This window comes from Vigna radiata, unplaced genomic scaffold (genome assembly GCF_000741045.1).
Source record: "Vigna radiata var. radiata cultivar VC1973A unplaced genomic scaffold, Vradiata_ver6 scaffold_91, whole genome shotgun sequence".
Taxonomy (NCBI): Eukaryota; Viridiplantae; Streptophyta; class Magnoliopsida; order Fabales; family Fabaceae; genus Vigna; species Vigna radiata.
The window spans coordinates 1,385,450-1,397,119 of record NW_014543115.1 but is presented as its reverse complement, the minus strand read 5'-3'; the positions used below and the strand labels follow the sequence as shown (position 1 = coordinate 1,397,119).

Genomic DNA, 11,670 nt, shown 5'->3' with positions numbered 1-11,670 from the left:
AATAACTCTCTTGTATATATCTCTCATAATTTATTCAAAATAAACAAGACAATTTTTTTCCCTATTTTCTTTCTTTACATGGTATCAGAGCAGGAAGGATCCTCTGCTCAATTTTTTTCTATCTTTATTGTCATGGCTAACTATGGAAATGAATCAAATTTCAATAGTTCTTATTATCTCCATCATTCTGACCATCCCGGAATGGTTCTTGTTTCCAAATCTCTAAATGGAGACAATTATTCGACTTGGCGTAGAGCCATGGTCATATCTTTGAATGCAAAATCCAAATTGGGTTTTGTTGATGGAACTCTCACTGCACCTTCTGTTAAGGCCAAACCAGAAGAATATACAACATGGAAAAAATGCAATGACATGGTGTTATCTTGGATCTTTAATTCTTTGGCACCTGATATTGTAGATAGTGTTATTTTCTATGAAACTGCTCATGAAGTTTGGAGAGATCTTCAAAACCGTTTCTCTCAAAGCCACGCACCACGAATTTTTTAGATCGAGAGAGACATTGCTTGCTTGGCTCAAGATCAAATGATAGTTACAACCTATTACACGAAGCTAAAAAAATTATGGGATGAGTTAGGCTCCTATAGTAATGCAACCTGCACTTGTGGAGCTGACAATAAAAGGCGCAAATTGATGCAATTTCTCATGGGGTTGAATGACTCTTATAGTGCTATTCGTGGCCAAATCCTTTTAATGAATCCATTGCCTGATGTTACACAAGCTTATTCTTCCATCATTCAAGAAGAAAAACAACGACATTTGAGCACCGCACGTGACACAATAGAAGCTTCAGCCATGGCTATTCAAAACAATGAACCAATAGCCCTTGTTGTTCGACGCAAACAAGGCTCTTCTTCTCGTCTTAATTCATCTAATCGAAAGCTGCTGCATTTTTCTCACTGTGATAGAGATTATCATACAAAAGACACATGCTGGAAGTTACATGGTTATCCTCCTGAACATCCAAAACATGGAGCAACCAAGAATGCTTACTCTAAGCACAATGGGAGTAGTCAGTCTTTAGCTAATATTGTTACAACAACTCCAATGATGCAATCGATGCAGTCTACAATGCATGGATTAATTGACTTGCAACTCCAACAAATGTTGTCTATTATACAGGGTAATGAATCATCTCAATCAGCTAATCCTAAGGCTAACAATGCCAATTTTTCTTCAGGTTTGTCACCACCCAAACTTATAATTGATAGTGGGGCTACCGATCACATTATTTCTAAACCAACCTTGCTTGTTAATAGTAAAGAAAACACTTCTTTACCACCAGTTGTTATGCCAAATGGTGACAGGCCCCAACTATCTCTACTGGTACTCTACCTTTGAGCCCAATTGTTTATTTAAAGAATGTGCTTGGGGTGCCATCTTGCAGAGTAGATTTGATGTCAGTAAGTCGTGTCACACGAGATTTAAACTGTTCAGTAACTTTTTTTCCTTATGGGTATATTTTGCAGGATTTGATGACGAGGACGACAATTGGTTTGGGTAAACAACAAGGCGGACTCTATTACTTGGTTGCAATGACATCAAACAAGTCACAAACTCCCATTCAATCCATAGCAACTCATGTCACCAAGTCATCTCCTCCTTCAAACACTTCTACTACCTTATGGCATCGACGACTAGGACATCTATCTCCATATAGATTAGACTTCATGGCTAAAACTTTGTTAAATCTCTCTTTAGAGTCAAATAAAACTTGTGATGTTTGTACTCTTGCAAAACAGACACGACTTCCTTTTTCAACTAGTTCTATTTCTTCAATTAAACCTTTTCAATTAATTCATTGTGATATTTGGGGACCATATAAAATTCCTTCTCTTTCTGGTGCTAGGTATTTTTTGACTGTTGTGGATGATTTTTCTCGCTTTACTTGAGTTTTTTTCATGCACCATAAAAGTGAAACCCAACATCTTACAATTTTTTTTTCTTTTGTCAAAACTCAATTTAATACCAATATAGCCAATATTCGGGTTGACAATGGAAATGAACTTTTTTCTCTACGAGATTTTTTTACACAACAAGGTACCACTTACCAACATTCTTGCACTTACACACCACAACATAACGGGGTTGTCGAGCGCAAACATAGACATATCCTTGAGTCAGCACGAGCTCCTCGTTTTCAAGCTCATATCCCTTTACAGTTTTGGGCAGAATGTGTTTCCACTGCTGTCCATATAATTAACCAGTTGCCCACACCTCTTCTTTCACGCAAGACACCATTTGAGCGCCTATATAGTAAAATTCCTTTTTATTCACACATTAGAGTTTTTGGATGTCTTGCTTATGCTACTAATGTTCATGTTTCTCATAAGTTTGCTCATCGTGCCCAAAGATGTGTTTTTCTTGGTTACCCTCTTGGCCAAAAAGCTTACAAGTTATATGATCTTGAAACTCACCAAGTCTTCACTAGTCATGATGTTGTCTTCCATACTGAGCAGATATATATAGGCGTATTGTTGGTCGCTTAATTTATTTGACAATTACCCGTCCAGATATCACCTATACGGTACACATACTGAGCAGATTCATGCACGCTCCACGTAGGCCTCATATGAAAGCTGCAATGCTTGTGCTACGATATTTAAAAAATAACCCAGGTCAAGGTCTGTTTTTCTTTTCACAAAATGATTTATCTTTGCGTGCTTTCTATGATTCAGACTGGGGAGGTTGCCCAGTTTCCCGAAAATCAACTACAGGTTATTGTGTTTTTTTGGGATCTTCCCTTATCTCTTGGCGAACAAAGAGGCAGAAGACGGTTTCTCTATCCTCAGCAGAAGCTTAATATAGAGCATTGGCTGGTACTTGTTGTGAGTTGACTTGGTTACGTTCATTATTAAAAGATTTACGGATATTGCATCCTAAACCAACATTGTTATATTGTGACAATAAAGCAGCCTTACACATTGCACCTAACCCGATTTTTCATGAAAGAACTTGACATATAGAGATGGATTGCCACTTCATTCGTGATAAGATTCAAGATGGCTCAGTCGCAACTAAATATGTACCTTCAGCTGAACAACTTGCCGATGTGTTCACCAAACCATTGGGAAAAGAAATGTTCTCTATCATGAAGCGCAAGTTGGTAGTTCTTGATATTCACTCTCCAAATTGAGGGGGAGTGTTAGAAAATAAATCATATCATGATATTATTGAGAGAATATATTGTTATTATTATAGCTGATTTACAAAATTATTATAGAACAATTACAGTAATAATGTTACATTATTATAGAATAATTACAGTAATAGTGTTACATTATTATATAATAATTACATTAATAACTCTCTTGTATATATCTCTCATAATTTATTCATAATAAACAAGACAGTTTTTTTACATATTTTCTTTCTTTACATAACTCGCTAATAAATGAGTCAGGTTGGATTGGCTCACTAAGTGACCAACTCGTGGTGGATCAGACCGAGTTAGGCCAAATGACTCATTTTGATAACTCTAGTTAATTCCAATCGGAGTGTTCTTGTTTGAGAGAACCGAATAAAAGGTTACTTGAGAAATATTCTTAATAAAATAATGGTTAGGTATATTTTTGGTACATGTAGTTCTTTTTCAATTTTTATTTTATTTTTTTTATAAATTGATTAATTATTACTTGAAAATACGTGAAATTAATTTTGTATTAATTCTATGACAATAAAAATCATCCCTTAAGTATTAAAATTACATATTTTGATAAGTTAGAAAAATTGAAAGATGGAGCTTATCAATTTAAATGTAAAATACGAAAAATAAATTTGGAAAAAACGTTTAATCAAAATATATGTACGTAATAAATTTGGTTATTTTTAATTAAATATCTATTAACAAAATTCACGTGCTCAATTTGTTTTCATCAATATTCAATTATTAGTTTTGGTGATAAGACTATTACTTTTGGGCTTTTAAGTCAATTTATTAATAAATTTATTTTTTCTACATGTAATATTATCTTACTCATTTATGAATTATTGTCATTTATGAATTATTGTCAAATAAAGAATTTTATATGCAATTACTGATTCTAAAAATATTATAGTGTCGTCAAAATAGGTTGAAACTCGTAAGTTAACTTGACTCATCACGGATTTGAGTCGGGTTGGGTTGAAAAAAAAATGTGAAAATTTTGATTTGAGTTAATTTTGACCCGGCTCGCTAAGAACCCCATCATCCGGGTTGAATCCGTGGTGAGCTGGGTTGGTTCACCAACCCACCTATTTTTTTTATTGAAATCAAATTAATTAAATTAATTATTCAAATCCTATTTTTTTTATCGAAATCAAATTAATTAAATTAATTATTCAAAACACACAACCTTTACTTCGCAATAGAGCTTTTCGAGTTGCGTTGTGCTACTGTCTATCCAAAAGTTCTCTTCTGCTATATATTTTTGTTAACGACTATATGTAGTTTCTTGGTCAAACGGTTGTGTATGTCTCATTAAACTAAATTGGCAAACTTTTATGCTTGATAGCTTAGAATATATAGCAATAAAGTTCTTTTGTTTCATTTTCTTTTATATCAATTGGTCCAATTATTACTGTTTCAATTTGATCAATCAAAGTAACATGGTATAAGAATCTCAAAAGGAGAGGGTGAAAAAAAGTTAAGTGAGCCAATTAGCCAATCCGTTTAACCCACCAACCCGTGGTGGGTCAGGTCAGATTCAAATTTTTTCGACTTGCTAATAAATGAGCCGGATTTAATTAACTTACAAAGTGACCAACACGTGATGATTCGGGTTGAGTCGGGCCAAGTTACCCGTTTTGGCTGCTCCATAATATAATTTCAATATATTTGAAGTCTGAATATTAAGACTTTTTATAGAGAAAAAATTCTTCCAATAATTTTATATTGTTTAGGATACTAAATTGGATAACATATATAAATATATATATATATATATATATATATATATATTCTTTTAAATCTTAAAATCTTTTCTTAAAAACAAAATTGAAAAAAAGTTTCAGTTTTTGAAATAAAAAATGTATTAAATATGATAATTAATCCAAATGATATTATTTCCACGGAATGGGATTGAATCATATGAATTTACGTAATGGTTGAAATTTAATTAAGAAAAAGAATACAATTTTCTTTACTACAAAAAGTAGGAGGGAGCTTAAAAGGAAATTTGGGATGGCTAAGGAAGAGGCGGATTAGCCTTGAAGTCACAACTTGGGTAAGTTGGTAACGTGCTTTTTGGACTTTTCCACTTTTTTTTGATATGTTACTTAACATTATATGTCCGAAAGTTGCCAAACGGTGCTTTGTGAATCAGTATTGGGAAAAACATTATTTGTTATAAAAGATGTTCGGCTATGAATCATTCTTCTTTCTTTTTCTTTTTTTTTTTCTTTATCTTGCTTTATCAAACCATAATTTGGTGTAATGTTTGTGGTATCATGCATTAGTCTATGCCTAAGCTACAAAGTTGTCATTTAGTAGGTTAGATTCTTGAGAGATCAAACAAATCATTTTCTATACCATGGCCGGCTTCATTTCTTCTCAATCATGCAACTTTGTTACAACTAACTCTAATTAATGTTCCCTAATGCTTCCTCACACAATTACTTTCATCAACTACTTGTTACTTGTTATGGATATGTTTATTCTAACTTTTCCGATAGATCATTATAGAAAAGATGTTCAGAAGCATGAAATTAGTTTGTATATAAATTTAGGTTATTTTATATATATTAATTTATAATTTTAGAGAGTGATTTCTTAAAATTTGTATTTTCAACCATTAATCAAATGGTTTAACTTCAAGATCCGTCAAATCATTAATCGATTATCTATAGTTGATTATCCTTGGTTGATTACTCATAGTCGTCCACATTTGATTGACAACTCTTATCGATCACATTTGTTTGATTATTTTAGTGTAGAATTGACTTTTAACGTCACCCATTACATGTCGGTTAGAGGGGGTCTCGACGTCTGTAATTGACCTGTGGCTATTTTGTAAATAAGTCAGGCCTGTAGACGTCAGTTAGGGGGATCCCGACGTCTATAATATTATAGACGTTGGGGTCCCTACTAACTGATGTCTATATGTCTGACAGGTAAGTGAAAAGTAATTTCTTTTCGCCATTTAGACGTCAGATCTCGCTAGTCCGATGTCTATAGTCACATATAGACGTCAGTGTCCTCCTAACTAACATTTATATGTCTGAAAGTAGGTGAAAAATCATTTCTTTCCGCCATCTAGATGTCCGATCCCGCTACTATGACGTCTATAAGCGACTATAGACGTTAGTGCCCCTCCGACCTCACGTCTATAGTCTGACAGTAGGTGAAAAGTTATTTTTTTTTGCCATCTAGACTTCAGATCCCGCCAATCCGATGTCTATATGCGACTATAGACATCAGTGCCCCACCGAACTGACGTCTATAGTCTGACAGGTAGGTGAAAAGTATTTTTTTTCGCCATGTAGACGTCTAATCCCGCCAACCGACGTCTATATGCGATTATAAACGTCGGTTCCAACTACATTCGACGTTTACATTTACCATGAATATTAATTTTTAAATTGAATGGACATCAAATTAGTAAGGTCCCCGACGTATATTCAATTATAGACGTTGGGCGTGTTGGCAACTGACGTCTAATTTCTTGTTAAATCACTCGTCACGAACCAGTTTCGCGTACTTCATCGTCTTCCTTCGTCTTTTCTCTCTGCTGCATTGTATTTCTAGGTGCGTTTCATCTCTTTTGAATCGCTTAAACTTGCTTTGACTCCGATTAAAGTAATCTATGATGTATTATCTTTCATTTGAACCGATTAAAATGAGCTTTCATTGTGTTTTGGTGCAGTTTTTCTCCTATCTTTGGGTAGCGTAGTGCACCTTCTCCCTTTGCTAGTTTCCTCGTAAGAAGAGCTTGCGTGTTTTGGATTTCTTATGGCATTTCAACCTGAAGCCAAACTTGGGTTGTTGCTTACTTCCACTCCAACCACCAAAGAAAAAGAAAACGGTGTCACTGTATTCTTTTTCTTTGGCGAAGAAAAAGAATACGGTGTCACCGTATTCGTTTTTCTTTGGCAGTTGGAATGGAACTAGGCAATGACCCAAGTTCATCTTTGGGTTGAAATGCCATAAGAGATGCAAAAGGCGCAATTTTTTCTTATGAAGAAACTAGCAAAGGAAGGAGGTGCTACTACGCTACCCAAAGACATGAGTAAAACTGCAATAAAATACAACGAACACTTCGTAGACGTTGGTTAATGTCATGCCTAACGTCTATAGTGCCCTTAGAAGTTGGTGTGTGACATGTCTGACGTCTTTATAGTGCCCTTAGACGTCGGTTTGTGCCATGTCTAACGTCTTTATAGTGCCCTTAGACGTCAGTGAGTGTGATGTGCGACGTCAATATAGACGTCGGTCATGGAGATGAACCGACGTCTATAACGACGTCGGACCTGCAGAATCCTATGTCTCATTAACGTCATCCTAAAGACGTCGGTTCAGGATGTGACGTTAAAAGACCAAAATAACCGACATCTAAAGCCCTTTCTGCACTAGTGTTTGACTGGTCACCTCAAGGTTTGATTGTCTTTGGCCGACTATTCTTTGGCCGACTATCCAGACCGAACAACAAAACTTACCTGTTATAGAATGAAGGTTAGATTAATATGAATGATAATCACAAATTGATATGCTAATTCTAATTAATGTACGATTGGGAAATGATTAAGCTAATAAAAAGGTAAAGCCCATAACAACTACTTTAAATACAAGTATAAGGTATGGCTTTAAGAACACATGCATCATTACACTTTATACGACACTGATTGGTCAACTACTCACTTTAACATCAGAGTATCTTCTACAAGTATAATCTAAATAGTTCTGGATGAACGGAAGACCTTACAGACCTAAAGGACAATATAAAGGAGCGTAACAAGACAAACAATTTTAGAGTTTGGATAACTCGTCTAGTCTATGACACAACCTGTCTGGCAACACCTGAAACAAACACATATATAAACTAACTTTAATATATAGAAAAATTAATTTTACTTTTTTGTTGTTAAATATAATGAAAAATTATGCATGAGATTAATCTCTCTTACATTGAATATACACATAAAATACTCTTTATAATAGAAGAAATATGGGCTAAGCCCAAAATACAAATAGGGAATAATAACAAACTAACTAAAAATAAAATATAAAGATAAAATAAAAATAATATATCCAACACTTCTCCTCAAATTAGTGTATAAAAATAATATGTACCAAACTTGTTACAAACATAATCAATTCCTAGCTCCTAATGCTTTGTTATTTTGGAGGGAATTCACTATTTACGTGAATTTTCTTAGATGAATTGTGAATTAAATTTGTTTTTGATTTCATTTGAAAATGAGTAATTGGAGGATGTTGATTTTTCTCATCCTCTCTAATATGCTGTGATTTGGAAGGAATGAAAGGAAAATCTCTCTGTCGCCCCGACAGGGTTGCCATGTTGGTCTCGCCTGTTGTGCTTTAGCCATTTCAATTTCCTTCAACTTCTCACTTTCTTCTTCTTCAACATAGTGTTTCACTGGCCTACTTATATAACCTCAGCTGTGGTGGTTAATATATGCATGTAATTTCACATAAACACGTGGCTTGACAAGACGTTAACACCTCACAAATGTTGCCAAGACTAATAAGGACAAGTGTCCCTTCGATTTTAGGGTTCCGTATACCACTCATGTTCTAATCTTATAACATTATCTTTATTAATTTGATAACCTTTATTTAAAAATATTTTGCTTACTTTTATTTATACTCTTATAATAAAATTAACAAAATATTATACAAATAAAGTTCATCAACGTGGAACTTTCATTTCTTTATAATGGGATGATTTTACATGAATTTATCAATTCGGGTAATTATTTTACATCAACTTTAATTATATTTTAGGATATAAAACTTGTTAAACTTTTTCTTATTGTTAATAACAGCACTTCTAACCACTTTTTAAATATAATTATTTCACTTTATTTAAATACATTTTTTTTTCGTTTTAAAAGATATATTTATTTTTTTCCTCTTTATAATAATTTTTACCATTAAATATACTATTAACAATTACCATGTTTGTTGATAAGGGATCTATGTAGCTAAACCCATATCTCACATTGTGTTTTTGATGATGGCAACAAAAATGCTTTATAGTTTCTTGCACATCTTATTAGTAAACTGTTGCTTGATTATATTCGTGTATGTGCTTGAACTATCTGTGATGTATATTCATTGTGTGAATATGAATATTTTGATTGAAACACTTTGCAAATTACATATTTGTATGAATTAATTGATTACACTGATTATATAATATGATAGATTCATCAAATATCAGAATATACTTAACTATGGCAAAACAACAAGTTTTAACATATTAGATTATGGGTATAACGATTAAAACTCGTGGTTATGCCAGTATATGTTTACTGAGTGCACTGATGTAATTTGAATGAAAAAGTTTTCAAAATTTTCTTAAGTATGATACTTAACCGATTATGTTATTTCTCTAATCGGTTAAAATGTGTGTTGATTGAAAACTTGTTTTATGATTAGTCATAACTTTCATAACGATCATATTTTTAAATGCTATGACTTGTATTAATTCCTTAATCAATTATGTGCTCTACTTAATTTATTAAAATATGAAAAATGTAAATCTGGTATAGTAGAAGGAATTGCCTAACCGATTACATTATTTAGCTATGTTGGAATCGGTACCAGACAGAGTGTAACGCAGCGGAATAAAACTTAAAGTAAGTGGAAAGTGTGTTCGGTCACTTTTGTATTAAAATGGTCAGTTTATAAAATAAATTTTCTAAGAGACTATTTATCGAACAGTTGATGTGCAAATGAAAATAACAAGTGCAGGGAGTAAAAAAATCACACGAGTAATTTTTATATTGGTTCGATTCAAAAGAATCTACGTCCAGTCGTTAATCACTATAAAAAGTGATTTACAGTTCCAATAAAAATGAGTTTCACAGATTACAAATATTGTGAATAAAAACTGATAAGATAAACCTTCCTTCGACGAACGAACCGGAAGATGAACACTCTGCCAACTCGAAGAGAACTGCCCCGACTATTGACACACGAAACGCGAGCTTCTCCTATTCACGAGACCAAGCAAGGGAACTTGAACAATAGCTTTTGAGAACTTCCTCTGACAAACAGTATTCTCCAAAAACTCTATGTTCAACAACGTTGCCTCTGAACTTCACAGAAGCTCAATATATAGTCATCTGCTCTGAATATCAAAAGTCAAGTCCCAACTGACACAAATAATCGATTATCGTAAGTGATAATCGGTTATCCAAGTCCGTTACAGGTTTTTCAAAATATGATAATCGATTATGTGAGGTGATAATCGATTACTCATGAAAGACTCTTGATAATCGATTATTGCTTAACATAATCGATTATTTCAGTACAAAATACAATTTTTTACAAGATTTGAAGATTTTCCTTTTACACTTATTTTCTAAAAAGTGCTTTTAAACATTTATAATATTTTCTTCAAGTAAAAATTCTTGTAGCATCATCAAAACTAATTTCTTCAATATTTGCCAATGCTCCTTATTGGTAACAAGCTAATCAATTAAAATGCGTCTACACTGATATATCTATAAATAGATGCATTGCTCTTTGAAGTCAATAACTTCAATGATTCGTAACTTTCATATTTGACTAGTTTGCTGAGCTTTTATTGCAAAAGCGTAAAAAACTCTCCAAGAATCAAGATTATCAATTTTGGAAGAAATTCTCAAAGATTCTTGAAGAATTCAAGTGTTGTCATAAACTGATCGTATATGCACAAGTGAGGTGTATTTTTATGGAGATCATATTTATTTGCAACCAAGAGTGGTTGTGGTTCCCTGTTGCTGTTGGCTAGGAAGAAGAACTTAAGAGGAGTTCTTGTGACTTAGAGTAGGGTATCTCTAAGGGTTGACAGAAAGAGGTTGTTCTTTCTGGGTGTATTTGCTATAAATGACTTGGAGTTGTGAGGAGAGTACATTGAGAAGGTTGTCTCTATATCTTGCTTGTAAGAACTCAATCATTATAGTGGAATCCTTTCAATCTAAGGTTGATTGAAAGAAGACTAGATGTAGGCATGTTGGCTGAACCAGTATATATCACTATGTGATTCTTTCTTTCCTATTACTTTGGTATTGCTATTCATTCTTTATTGATTGCATTTCAGGAAAGATCAAAATATTTCAAAAAGATTTTAAAAGAACTTATTTTTACAGGGGAAACTAATTCACCCCTCTCTTGGTTGAGAAACTTGACCTATCTTTTTCTACAATTTTATAATACTTTTATCATTAAGGGAATTTTGGAAATCTTTAATTTCTACCAATTAAACTATCTTTTTATTTGTCATATCAGTCAAATCCTACACTAATTTTAACAAACTTTACTTCCAAATTCACTCTTACTCACCTCCAAATCCCTTAAAAACAACAACAATAAAATTACTCTCAAATCCCCTCAAATCCATTCATTCCCTCTCCCTTAAATCCACCCTCAAATGTGAACACACCCTTAGTGAACATGTGTGCTAACTAATCATTTGAATTAACGAAGTCAGTCTTAATGTCTCCAAA

General features: G+C 33.2%; 1 protein-coding gene across 1 annotated transcript; it reads left to right on the top strand.

Moving 5' to 3' along the window:
- Positions 1 to 543: 543 nt before the first annotated feature.
- Positions 544 to 3,154, top strand: LOC106753071. The gene is made up of 4 exons (XM_014634856.1): positions 544 to 1,344; positions 1,488 to 1,739; positions 2,697 to 2,837; positions 3,014 to 3,154. Exons 1-4 carry the CDS (start codon positions 544 to 546, stop codon positions 3,152 to 3,154), a joined length of 1,335 nt encoding a protein of 444 aa, XP_014490342.1.
- The last annotated feature ends 8,516 nt before the right edge of the window (positions 3,155 to 11,670 follow it).